The 13837-nt window shown below is 48.3% G+C and overlaps 1 protein-coding gene across 3 annotated transcripts in view; it reads left to right on the top strand.

Annotated features, from left to right (window-relative positions):
* The window catches only part of EIF4E2 (eukaryotic translation initiation factor 4E family member 2), a 45173-nt gene that overhangs the window by 17169 nt on the left and 14167 nt on the right, over window positions 1-13837 (top strand). For all 3 annotated transcript variants that reach the window (XM_087725078.1, XM_087725077.1, XM_087725079.1), the window contains 3 exons: window positions 396-500; window positions 2029-2181; window positions 3348-3484. In XM_087725078.1, coding sequence (XP_087581204.1) covers window positions 396-500; window positions 2029-2181; window positions 3348-3484 — 395 coding nt within the window. The remainder of the gene's footprint in view (window positions 1-395; window positions 501-2028; window positions 2182-3347; window positions 3485-13837) is intronic.

Genomic DNA, 13837 nt, shown 5'->3' with positions numbered 1-13837 from the left:
CTAAAACCCACTCAACCGCTGTCTCGCTTAGCATTAGAAATCTTGGGCTCAATTGTGGTCGTATGTCGAGGACTTCTTGTATCTATTGCAAGTCCATATGTATACTATCATCATCTTTTAACGATCCCATAATCCCTTGCGGGGTGGAATCTGGGCAACGGAATGGAGCTGGCAGAGTATTTCCTGGCCAGATGCCTTCCTGTCGCCAATGTGGAGTTTTGTTCAGCAGATAGATTCTCATTGTGCCCAGAGAGAGAAATAGCTGCCTCTATTTAGGAAGAAACTCACAGCCTCCTGATTTTGAGGCTAGAGCTCCACCTACAGGCTGCCGCACCACTCCTCCATATCTATGCTATGCCGTGTGCTAAATAAACATATCAATGCATGTCTTTCAGGTGGAACAGTTCTGGCGGTTTTACAGCCACATGGTCCGTCCTGGGGACCTGACAGGCCACAGCGACTTCCATCTTTTCAAAGAAGGAATTAAACCCATGTGGGAGGTAAGCCTGAGGTTTCAAGATTGGCTTAAGTAAGGCCGTCCTGGGACTGACATCTCTACCGGGTTTAAACCCAGCTTTAACATTCTGTAGTCTGTCGGGATGCTCTCGCTGTTCCCGTTGTTCATCCTTTTTTCACCCATTTCTTTGGTGGGAAGGGGGAGCCTTTGGCCTATAAATTGTTTATTTGTTAGATTTTTCATCTACCTTTATTACTTTATCAGGAACTCAAGGTGGCGGACATAGCTAATACTCTTTTCTCCTCCTGTTTTCCCCACACCAGTAAGGGGGGTCGAGCTGAGAGAGAAAGACTGACCCAAAGTCACCCAGCCAGCTTTCATATATCCAAGACAGGACTAGAATTCACCACCTCCTAGTGATTGGCCCAAAGTCACTCAGCCGGTTTTCATTCTGAAGGCGGGACTAGAATTCACCACCTCCTGATGATTGGGCCATAGTCACCCTGCCAGTTTTCGTACTAAAGGCGGGACTAGAATTCACCACCTCCTAGTGATTGGCCCAAAGTCACCCAGCTGGCTTTCATTCTAAAGGCGGGACTAGAATTCACCATCTCCTAGTGATTAGCCCAAAGTCACTCAGCCGGTTTTCATTCTGAAGGCGGGACTAGAATTCACCACCTCCTGATGATTGGGCCATAGTCACCCTGGCAGTTTTCGTACTAAAGTGGGACTAGAATTCACCACCTCCTAGTGATTGGCCCAAAGTCACTCAGTCAGTTTTCATTCTGAAGGCGGGACTAGAATTCACCATCTCCTAGTGATTGGCCCAAAGTCACTCAGACGGCTTTCGTGCTTAAGGCGGGACTAGAACTCACCATCTCCTAGCAACTGGCCCATGGGGATCCCGTCGGCTGTTAGGCTTGAGGTAGGACTAGAACTCACCATCTCCTGGTGATCGGCTCAGTATCACCCAGCTGGGTTTCATACCTAAGGCAGGACTAGAACTCATCCTCTCTGAATGATTGGCCCACAGTCACACCGCTGGTTTTTGTGCCTAAAGCAAGACTAGAACTCATTTCCTGGCTTCTCAGCCAGCACCTTAACCACTACACCAAATTGATGCAACTTATTGGAACTGGCGCCCTCTTTCATGTGTCAAGTTTCCAAATGAGGGAATAGGCACTTCTTCTGCTGAAGAAGTGAATGAGCTGGAAGGGACCTTAGAGGTTTCTAGTCCAGCCCCCTGTTCAAGCAGGAGACCCTCTACAAGTGGACATCCAGTCTCTTCTTAAAACCTCCAGTGACAAAGACCTACAGTTTCCGGTGGCAAGCTGTTCCACTGGTTAATTGTCCTCACTGTTAGGAAGTTTCTCCTTAATTCCAGGTTGCTTCTCTCTTTGATTAGTTTCCAACCATTGTTTCTTGTCCTGCCCCCTGTCAGAAGAATTGTCTTGTTTTGTCACAGACATCCCCCCCCCCCCAAATCAGTGCGGCATCTGGGCTCTCTGCAGCCTTAACTCTCATGTCCGTACTAGGTTGACCCTTAATTTTCTTCCTCCTCCTCTTCCCAGGACGATGCCAACAAGAATGGGGGCAAGTGGATTATCCGCCTGCGGAAGGGCCTGGCGTCTCGGTGCTGGGAGAACCTCATTCTAGCAATGCTGGGAGAACAATTTATGGTGGGGGAAGAAATCTGCGGGGCCGTCGTCTCTGTCCGTTTCCAGGTGAGTCAGTTAACGGGAAGCGGTTGCCAATCTGAGCACAGGGCTGTCCTGTCCCGAAGGTGCTTTTTCAGAGGCAAGTGGACTGTTCTGGTTTTTTCTTTTGAAGACGTTTCTCTTCTCATCCAAGAAGCTTCTTCAGCTCTGACCGGATGGTGGGGAGCGGAAGGATTTATTTTCCTTGCAGACAAAGCAGGTCATTTGCATCCTTTTAGAGTGTCGTTCAGGCCACTTGGAGTCCCAAAAGTGCTTTTTTCAAGAGGCAACTAGATTTTCTGGTTTTTCTTTTGAAGACGTTTCTCTTCTCATCCAAGAAGCTTCTTCCATTCTGACTGGATGGTGGGGAATGGAAGGATTGATACTCCTTGCAGGCAGCTGGTCATTTGCATCCTTTTAGAGAGCGTTGAGGCCACCTGGAGGTTTATCCATGCCCTCAGGGTCACCCGAGTGGTGGTCCTGGTTCCTTGAGTCTGCACTTTCTTTCCTCTGAAAATCCATTCCTACTCCCACACCATTTGAAGGCCGTTCATAGCAATAGCAATAGCAGTAGACTTATATACCGCTTCATAGGGCTTTCAGCCCTCTCTAAGCGGTTTACAGAGAGTCAGCATATCGCCCCCACAGTCTGGGTCCTGGTTTCACCCACCTCGGAAGGATGGAAGGCTGAGTCAACCCTGAGCCGGTGAGATTTGAACCGCTGAACTGCTGATCTAGCAGTAGCCTGCAGTGCTGCATTTAACCACTACGCCACCTTGGTTCATCCCAAAATGTATTAGCTAAACGTCTGTAGAGATCAGTGGTGGGTTGCAGGCAGTACCCCCTGGTACGGGCATACCGGAGGCTGCCCGGAGTACCGGATACCATTCCGGTTTGGTGCTCCGGAGGGCACACGCGAGCTCCTACCGGTCTTTTAAGGCTTCCGTGCTTCTGTGCACGTTCATGGTGCATACAGTGCCTGTGTGACGCTCCGTGGAGCAGCTGGAGAGTCGCAGAGGCGCTAAGACGCATGTGCGTGCGCGCTGGCGTGTTCATGTGGACGCCGCCAGGCCCGTTCCAATGGCTGACACGGCATCCGGAACCCACCACTGGTGGAGATCCTCAGTCATCCAGGGCCCACTTGTCCCAAAGGCAACCGTTTTAATCGTCTCCTGACTGTTTCCCCCCTGCAGGAGGACATCATCTCCATATGGAACAAGACGGCCAGCGACCAAGCCACCACGGCCCGGATCAGGGACACCTTACGACGCGTACTCAACCTTCCCCCCAACACCATCATGGAGTACAAAACGCACACGGACAGCATCAAGTACGTGCCGCGGTGAGGGGAGGGCGAGCGGTTGCTGGAATGCGCTTGTTCTGTGTCCGTACAGGCCAAATGCTGCTTAGATACGAAGACATAATGTGTGCATGTTCTGTTGGGGGGGGGGGGAATCAGGATTGTGAACCCCTTTAGCTGAGCAATTTGCAAGCTCTCCATTCTGGAGAGCAACCCCCCCCCCCACCTCCACCCTCCCCATGAACTGCTACTGCTCCCCTCAGGAATCTGCTCTGCCCCAGAGATCCTACGAGAGGGGTGTCAAACTCAAGGCCCGCGGGGCCAGATCTGGCCTGCTGTAGGGTGCTTAGATCTGGCGCATTGGGACCAGCTTGGAAACCGCTAAAGCCTGGCCCGCGGTGCCTCTGCCAGCAAAAATGGAGCACCGTTTTCGTTGGCAGGCGGTTGCAGGAAGCTGTCGCAGCTGAAAACGGAGCTCATGAGACCGTTTTTGCCGGCAGAGCGCTCGCAGAACTATAGGTGCCACCAACATGAGTGACATTGGTCCACACTGGCCACGCCCATCCCGACACACACACACACACACACACACACACACACACACACACTGTGATATCAAACACAACCCTGATGCGGCCCTCAATGCAATTGAGGTTGACACCCCTTGTCCTAGGACAACTTTCTTTGAGTTCTCCTTCACTTCTTTCCGACCGACAGGCAGGAATCGGGTATGGCCTTGATGCCATCAGGAAGTCAACGTGTATAGCCGGTAGTCCTGGACTTACGACCACAATGGAGGCCAACATTTGTGTTGCTAAGCGAGACAGTTGTTAAATTGCCCCATTTTGCCATCTTCCTTGCCACAGTGGTTAAGTGAATCATTGCAGTTAAGTGAGTAACACGGTTGTTAAGGGAAGCTGGCTTCCCTGTCAACTTGGCTTGTCAGAAGGTCGCAACTCCTGGACACTGTGACCGTCATAAATATGAGCGGCTTGCTAAGGGTCTGGATTTTGACCATGTGACCCTGAGGATGCTGCAGCAGTCGTAAGTGCGAAAAATTGTCATTAGTCACTTTTTTCAGTGTCGTAACTTCAGTCACTAAATGAACTGTTATAGGTCGAGGTCTATCTGCATTAGGCATTATCTCTAAGCCAGCGCCTCCCACTTTAAGTGAGCTCCAATGTTTTAATTTTTTTTCAGTGTGTGCGGAAAGGTATCGTGTTTGAGCGGCACATTTTCATGCCTGAGCACCTGAATTTTTTTCACAGATGTTTCACAGAGTAATTGATTTATAGGATCCGAATTTGAATGGAGAAAAAATGGTTTTGCGTGTGTGTTTGAGTGAGTGAGGGATCCGGTAAGGGAACTGCACTTATTTAGAAAAGGTAAATTATTGCAAACATAATCAGTAGAAGATAAGTATGGGGACAGGTTGGGCGTTAGAGAGAAAGTGATAAAAGAGTGGGAGAGAGGAAGAAAAAAAAGGGAAGAGAGACAGAAAGAGACAGAGAAGGAGAGAGAAAGTGACAGAAGAGTGGGAAAGAAGGAGAGAGAAAGAGAGACAAAGAAAGAGGGTGAGAGACAGAGACAAAGGAGAGAGAAGGGATTGCCTATCAATCTAACTGTATGGCGATTGACAATCTCTTTATATTTCAACTCTAACTCTTTCAGTCTTAAAGGTTTGGTGAGGAGAAATCCCAAAATTATTTTAAAGAGGAAAAAAATGCTTCCACAATTGCATCTATGGATTCATGTATATATACACAACACACAGAGAAACAAACTTAACAAAGTGCTAAGTCTGCCCTCCAACACACACTCACACCCTCCCTCCCTCCCTCTCTCTCTTTTAATGCTAGAGAGAGAGAGAATATCCCTCCTTCCTTCAGCCCTACACTCTCGCTGGCATACTGGCCAGATGAGAGGGACTGCAGAGAGTCTCCTAGAGTCTAGGGCAGCGAGTCATTCAATGGGAAAGTTGCCTCTTGGAAGGAATGACCCTGCTTGGCTCCACCTTCCGGCCAACGACCGAACGGAGAAGCGAAGAGGCAGGAGAGATGAGGCAGGAGAGACGAAGTGGGAGCCAAACCGAGTCATTCCTTCCAAGAGGCAAATTTCCCATCGAATGACTTGCTGCCCTAGACTTGAGGAGACCCTCTGCAGTCCCTCTTGTCTGGCCGGGATGCCAGCGAGAGTATTGGGCTGAAGGAAGGAGGGATACACACGCTCATGCTCTCCCTCCCCCCCCCTCTCAAATGGCAAATCCGAGCAGCCGCTGCTGCGAGCCCGTCCCACGCCTTCTCCAAACCCCCACACCGCTTCTCTCAGCTACTTTCTGCCTTGTGGACTAGAACTGATTGCTGTCTCCAGACTGGCTCTCCTCTCCTATTATTGTGGAAGGCGTCTCACAAAAACCAATGTGCGGCAGTTGGAAACCGCTGCGCGGTGTTTTGTTGCCACCTGCGCGGCCGCGCACCCGTGCAGCTTAGCGGAAACATTGTTCAGCTCCCATAATTCCCCAGCCACCTGAGGGTCGAAGTTGACCTGCATGAAGTCCTCGACTTAAAACCACAACGGAGCCTGGGATTTCAGATGCAAGCTGTTACCGTCATAAATTGAGGTGCCACATCACTGGATTCGGCTTTATGACTGTTTTTAAGACTGGTAAAGCGAGTCAGCACAGTTGAAACTCAAATCATGGGGTCATTAAGCAAATGGAAGGGACCTTGGAGGTCTTCTAGTCCAGCCCCCTGCTCATATCAGACAAGTGATTGTGCGGTCTCTTTTTAACAACCTCCAGTAATTCACTTAACAGCGGCGGTGGCAAGAAAAGGCATACAATGGGGAAAGCTCACTTAGCAAATTTCTCCCTTAGCAACAGAAACTTTGGGCTCGTTTGTGATTATAAATTGAGGACTGTATTTGCTCTCCTTTTTTTTTTAAAAAAAAGGTTTTATTTCTTAGTTTTCTACAAGCATATTGTGGTGTGAACAGTGCGATTACATTTTAGTACAAATAAAACAATACTCTTCATATTTAACACAATTAACGATCTTGTAGATTTTTAGTGGCGCGTTTCCCCGAAAATAAGACAGGGCCTTATTTTCTTTTGAACCCCCCCAAAAATAAGTGCTTGTCCTTATTTTCGGGGAGGTTTAATTATTTTTGAGGTGTAGGAGACGGTGAACGTGGTCACCTCATGGCCTGCTTCCGTGTTGCAATATTTTCAGGGAGGGCTTATTTTAGCGCATGCACACAAAAGCCCGATTGGGCTTATTCTCCGGGGAAGCCTTATTTTCAGGGAAACAAGGTAGTAATACCCATATTTCATTGAATTACAATCTATCTTTAATCATTCAATATTTCAATGTATTATTTTTTATGCCAATCTCCATTTGCTCGATATTGCATCCCAATGTAAACGGAGCAAGGAGCAGCAGCCTGGCCCCCAAACCTGCTTCCCAAACTCAAACGCCCCGTAGTTACCACGGTGGCAACTTTAAAATTGTTTGCGTTTGTGAGACAAAACGGCCAGAGGGACGAAGAAGAAAAAAAAAGGCTGCATTCCTGGGGAAATGAAACACAAACTAGCGAGGATTTATAAGCCCTTTAGATTTATAAATGCTCTCAAGAAGGCACTATGTAAATTGACTTGCGCGGCACAAATGATTTCTGATCGTTATAAATGCCGTATATTAAATTTCCCCCGCTCCTTCAGTTGACGAGGGCTCTTTAAGCCGGACGGAGGATAGTAATATATGGAGGAGACGGGGGTATTTTAGAGAAGCCTGCTCTGCTTTACCAGAGCAGACGGTTTCACGGTGACGTTTATTTTCACGCAAAATGATAAAAGATTGCCACTTATTTAAGAGCGTGGAGTGAAGAATGTGAAAAGGACGTCAGTGTTCTGTAAGCAAAGAGGCCCGTCGGATCATGAGGACTGACATTAAAAAAAAAAAACAACTAATCCAAGTGAAAGAGACAAACAGGACAGAAAACAGAATTCAGCCCTGAGGAGAGTAAAATGGGGTAGAATCTTCTCCCTGCTGTTTCCCACATGCGACCAAAAAGAATTTTCTGGTAGGGTCGGATCAAAAGCCCTCGACTTACCGTAACCGGATTCTTGGTAGTCCTCGGCTTATGGCCACACAGTGGAGGCCAAAATTTACGCTGCTAAGTGGAACATTCGTTAAGGGAGTTCTGCCCCAGTTTACGACTTTTCTTGCCATCGTTGTTAAGTGAATCGCCTTTAAGTTAGTGGTGAAGGGAAGCTGGCTTCCCCGTTGATTTTGCTTGTCAGAAGGTTGCGAAAGGGGATTATGTGACACTGCGACCGTCATAAATATGAACCGGTTGCCCAGAATCTGAATTTTGATCAGGTGATCACGGGGAAGGCTGCGACGGTCGAAAAGGGTGAAAAATGGTCCTTTTTCCCACTGCCGTTGTAACTTTGAATGGTCACTAAATGGTACTACATGTACTAACTTAACTCCGGCAGCAATTTGTATAATAACGGTGGCAAGAAAAGTTGTAAAACGGGTCAAAATTCACTTAACAACGTTCTGGCTTAGCAATGGAAATTTTGGGGCTCAAAATGTCTGTGGAGATTCTCAGTCATGGTTGTCCCCAAAATGCTTTCTTTTCCCCCCAAAAGACAACTGGACTTTGTTTTTTTTTCTTGAAGACATTTCGCTTCTCATCCAAGAAGCTTCTTCAGTTCTGACCGGACTCTGGGGTCGTATGTCGAGGACTACCTGTAATTATATTGATTGAGTGACTAATCACCAAGTCATTTTGGACACTTGGCAACCACATAGATAGATTTCCTCCATGACTCTCTGTCCCTCACCTGATCTACCATCACTGGGTCCATCCACCTTTTCTCTTTCCTTCGACGGGAGAGGAAAACGCCGGAGAAGTCTGGGACATTGGGTTGGATTTCCACCTGGAGGTTTGGCACTCTAGCTGAACCCCCAAACTCCAGTGAGGGGAATTCTTTCCTTCCTTCCTTCCTTCCTTCCTTCCTTCCTTCCTTCCTTCCTTCCTTCCTTCCTTCCTTCATCTCCCTCCCGTCCTTCCTAACGGATGCCTTCCTTCCCCTATCTTCCACCCTTCCCTCCTTCCCTATCCCGCCCTTCCTTCCTTCACCGTCCCACCCTTCCTTCTTAACTCCTTCCCTCCCACCATTCCTTCCATCTCCCTCCCTCCCTTCCTAATTCCTTCCTTCTTTCCTCCATCTCCGTCCCTCCCTCCCTCCTCCATTCCCCCCTTCCTAAGTCTTTCCATCCTTCCCCACTCTCCCTCCCTTCCTAAACTCTTTCCCTCCCTCTCTTTCATCTCCCTCCCTTCCTTCCTAACTCCTTCCCTCCCTTCCTAAGTCCTTCCATCCTTCTTCCATCTCTCTTCCTTCCTAACTCCTTCCCTCCCTTCCATATCCTTCCCTTCCTTCCTAACGCCTTCTCTCCCTCCCTCCTTCCTCTCTCCCTCCCTCCCTCCTTCTCTCTCCCCTCCCTTCTTTCTTTCCCCATCTCCCTTCCTCTTTCCTCCCTCCCTCCCTCCTTTCTTCCTTTCTCCCACCTCCCTCCCTCCCTCTCTTCCATCTCCCTCCCTTCCTAACTCCTTCCTTCTTTCCCCCATCTCCCTCCCTCCCTTCCTTCTCCATCCCCTACTTCCTAAGTCCTTCCATCCTTCTCCCAGCTCCCTTCGTTCCTAACGCCTTCCCTTCCTCTTTCCTTCCTTCCTTCCTTCCCCCTTTCTCCTTCCCTTCTTTCTTTCCCCCATCTCCCTTCCTCCTTCCTTCCTTCCTTCCTTCCTTCCTTCCTTCCTTCCTTCCTTCCTTCCCCCTTTCTCCCTCCCTTCTTTCTTTCCTCCATCTCCCTTCCTCTTTCCTTCCTTCCTTCCTCCCTCCCTCCCTTGCAATAACTCACCAGCAGAGATTAGGTGGAGGAAGGGGTCGGTCCCTCTCGGTTCTCTCCATCCGCTCCACTAGAGATGGTGTTTAAGCCAGCTAATGATGATGACACCCCCCCTCCCCCGGAGGTCGCTTAGAGCAGTTGCAGTGGGGTGTTCCCTCCCCCCCCAGACTGAGGAAGCTTGTGCAGACAAAGCAGGAATCCCGTCAACATTTGGGGTTTTATGGTTTTATACTTTTTACGATTCTCTCTGCTGCAATCCAGCATCCAGTCCCAAATTTTGCAGCCTAGTTTATTCACAGAGAGGGGCATAAGTGTTGCACAAAGGTATTTATTATTTTAGAGGGGGACGTGGTGTTGCAAACTTGGGGTGACCAGCCAAAGGGAGACCGTTGGAAGGGAGGCTCGTCAGAGGCCGAACTGAAGCTTCCTTCGTTTCTTCCCTTCCCTGGGCTTTTTTAGATCAGTGATGAAATGCACGCGCACACACACACACACACACAATATTTCCCGCTTTCAATGCAGCCGCAGGCTCTTTGCAGCCTCCCCTTGCGCCAGGAAAACAGATTGAAAATGGAGCAAATCTTCCCCTCCCCATAATACTTCATAAATAACCTAGGCTTAGCTGCAGGCTTCTGGTTGTCTGAAGGGAGATTTGAGAGGGAGGCTCAAGAAACAGGGAAACTGCCTACTTAACCAGAAAGGAGATTGACGAACGGATCTGCCAGCTCGGTTACTGGCAGCTCAGAACATTTGGGTGCTCGGGCACCCACTCCGCTGGCGCTCACACTGTTCAGGCCTTCCCCAGCCGCGCGCGGTCCTTGAACGCCTGCAGGTGGCTGAAGCCATCCTGCCTGCATAGGCTGCTCATCGCTTTCTAGCACACCCCAGCCGACACGTGTTCCGAAGGCCATCAAGTAAATAACTGGCGCGGAAACAGAGGACACCGGGGAGGCTCACCGCTTGGAAAGCGAATTTGGCGGTGCAGCTGGCTGTGCCAGAGATATCCCCCCCCCCCATGGCTGATTATAATTGTCAGTCTCCTTTGCCCCCCCAAAAAAGGAAACACCAAAGGAATAAAAAGAGCACCAGAACAAGAATGTGGTCAATTGCTTCTTGCTTCGTTTTTTGCTCTGCAGAGTCTCTGGAATTTCCTCAGAAAAAAAAAAACCAATTTCCGTGGTTAATTCGGGAGGAAAAATTGGCTGGATGGGTAGAAAATGCTCCGGAGATCATTTTAATGGGCTCTCCAGCTGCCTGCTTCCCAATCCCCAGCCCTACCGTCATGTCCTGAGTGATGCTTTGAATACAGGGGAGTCCTCGACCTACGACCACAGTGATGAGGCCAACATTTCTCTTGCGAAGCGAGAAATTTTGTGAAGTGAACTTTGCCCCCATTTTACGACCTTTCTTGCCACCGTTGTTAAGCGAATCACCGCAGTAGTTAAGTCAGTCACACGGTCCTTAAGGGAATCTGGCTTCCCCCGTTGACTTTGCTTGTCAGAAGGTCGCAAAAGGGGATCACAGGATCCCTGGACGTTGCCACCGTCATAAATGTGAGCCAAGCGTCTGAATGCAAATTACGTGACCATGGGGATGCTACCACGGACGTAAGCGTGAAAAATGGCCATGATTCACTTCTTCCAGTGCCGCCATAACTTTGAACGGTCCCTAAATGAACCCGCGCTCGAGGACTCCCTATCAAGTGAATCACCCCAGTTGTTAACTTAGTCACACAGTTGTTGAGTGAATCTGAACTTCTCAGTTGGCTGGGCTTGTCAGAAGGTCGCTAGAGGGGAATCACACGAAACCCACAACCGTCGTAAATACGAGACAGTCACGAATTTTGATCACATGACCCCGGGGATGCTACAGTGGTTCGCAGGTGTGAATAAAGCTCCTTGGTTATTTTTTTTCAGCGCAATCGTAACGGCCACTAAACAAACTGCTTTAAGTCGAGGACTGCTGGGCCCATAGCTGCTGTGTGTCTCAGGAATTCCCCGCCTCTACGCCCACCCCACCCCAAGTGGCTTTCCAATCGTTTCTGCTCTGCTCAGAGACAAGGAATCTGTGGGACTTCCCCTGTGGCAGGCCAGGCTCCCCATGCGCTTATGGGGTTTGTAGTCCACCTTCGACTGCCAATGGCGCCTCTGCAAAATCCAAATTAAAGCGGTTATTGCCATCTTAAAAACCAACGGCCCGGGCAGGACAGATGGACGCCCGATTTGTATGGCCAGGCTGCCAGTCTATGCCAAGTCACCGACAGCTTTACAACCCAGACATTATGTCTGTAGTGGAAAGTTAAGTTTTTCTTTTTTTTTAAAAGATTTTTATTAGCAAACATGTAAAATACACACAAAAATTAGACATAACGCCACATTTATACAATACAATACGAACAGGAACTTCCTGTTCTTTATAATAGCAATCATCAATCGATACTGCTCACCTTATATTATTTCCCCTTCTATTGTATTTCATTCGGATTTCACCATTCTTAACCCTCTTATTTTACTCATAACTATTATTTTTTCAGTTTTTGTTATATTCTTTTATTGATTCTTGGTTCTTTCCTCCATCCACCTATACCATTTATCCTGTATCTGGTAGAATTCTGATTCTTCTTTTCCCTGGATTTCTTTAATTAGTTTGTCCATTTCAGCACAATCCATAACCTTTCTTATTATTTCATCTTCGCTTGGGATTAATTTGTTTTTCCATTTCTGGGCAAAGGCAATCCTTGCCGCGGAGAGTTAGTTTTTCATTGGCCCTCCTCCCCACCCCTCTTCTTTTCCCCATCTCCCCCTTCCCCCCCCCCTGGCAAATTGTCCAATGGATTTGTGCCGCTAACTTAACAACAACAATTGTGGTCGTACGCCGAGGACTCCCGGTACAGCGAGGGGAGCTCTGATGCTGTTGCAAGCGAGGTCAGCCATGGGTCTGTGAGAACTCAGCGAGGGGACAAGGGTTACACTAATCTCAGGGAAATGTTGGAATCGAATCGTGAAAGAAAAGATACAGAAGGAAGGACAGGAGGAAACGTGGATGACAACAATTCAAATAGGGTTTTTAAAAATTCTTTTAATTCTTTAAACTAATTTAAAAACTATTTTCATTTTTGACATTCACGTGTCATTGTGTGTCCATTCCATTTAATTGAAATTGTTGGATTTAGTTGGCCATGGTTAGTGGTGCGATTCCACTCCAGGGGACTGGAGGCTAAAACATATGAAGAACGGTTGCAGGAACTGGGTAGGTCTAGTTTAATGAAAAGAAGGACCAGGGGAGACATGATAGCAGCCTTCCAATATCTCAGGGGTTGCCACAAAGAAGAGGGAGTCAAGCTATTCTCCAAAGCACCTGAGGGCAAAACAAGAAGCAATGGGTGGAAACTAATCAAGGAGAGAAGCGACTTAGGAGAAACTTCCTGACAATGAGAAAAATTAATCAGTAGAACATCAGTGGAAGTTGTGAATGCCCCAACACTGAATGTCTTTAAGAAGATGTTGGATAGCCATTTGTCTGAAACGGTATAGGGTCTCTTGCTTAAGCAGGGGGTTGGACTAGAAGACCTCCAAGGTCCCTTCTAACTCTGTTATTCTATTCTAAATATCAAGTATCACATGTTTATGAAGCATGAGAACAGAAGTAAGAACGCCCAATTGCTAGCACCAAGGCATTTTCGTCTGAAATTTGCTAAGTTGAATATTTTCATCTATTGGAGATGAATGCAGAATGCATATGAATGCAGGACTTGGGTATGTCTAATCTAGTGAAAAGAAGGACTAGGGGAGACATGATAGCAGCCTTCCAATATCTCAGGGGTTGCCACAAAGAAGAGGGAGTCAAGCTATTCTCCAAGGCACCTGAGGGCAGGACAAGAAGCAATGGGTGGAAACTAATCAAGGAGAGAAGCAACTTAGAATTGAGGAGGAATTTCCTGACAGTTAGACCAATTAATCGGTGGAAGCATGGGCCAGTCCTGGAGTCTGGGGAAGGCTCGGAGGAGGGCTCTGTGTCGGAGGCAGAGAGGGGTCCAGGGCCATATGCCAGTTATCAGCTGCCTTCAGAATCAGAGATCAGTGGGGCCGAAGAACAGCTGGAGCCTGTTCCCAGTGTGCGCATGCACAGAGTTGCCAGACGAAGGGAACAGCTAAAAAACGGGTCGACTTGGGAGTAAGGCCACAGGGGGACGGTGAATGGCACCGAGGAAATAAAAGAGCAGCGGAAGGGGAGTGGAGTTTGCAGGAGACAATTAGTTCACTTAATTGGTTTGTGACTCTCTGAGGCTCCTTGCCAAGTTCTGCAGATATCAGCCTGGCAACTCTCCAAGCCAGATAAGGTCTGTGACCGTAAATCCTCCCTGGAAAGACTTTGCTGGATGTGAAGGAGCAGAATTCACAGTCAATTAATAAAAGGGTTTTTTTTGTCGTGATAAGGAGCCTGCTTCAGGCTCTTGGGCAGCCTTAGT

Source organism: Thamnophis sirtalis, unplaced genomic scaffold (assembly GCF_051295495.1).
Source record: "Thamnophis sirtalis isolate CommonGarterSnake01/CBP01778 unplaced genomic scaffold, rThaSir2_p1.2 scaffold_11, whole genome shotgun sequence".
NCBI lineage: Eukaryota > Metazoa > Chordata > Lepidosauria > Squamata > Natricidae > Thamnophis > Thamnophis sirtalis.
The sequence above is the reverse complement of the archived record's forward strand: the minus strand, read 5'-3'. Positions and strand labels throughout refer to the sequence as shown.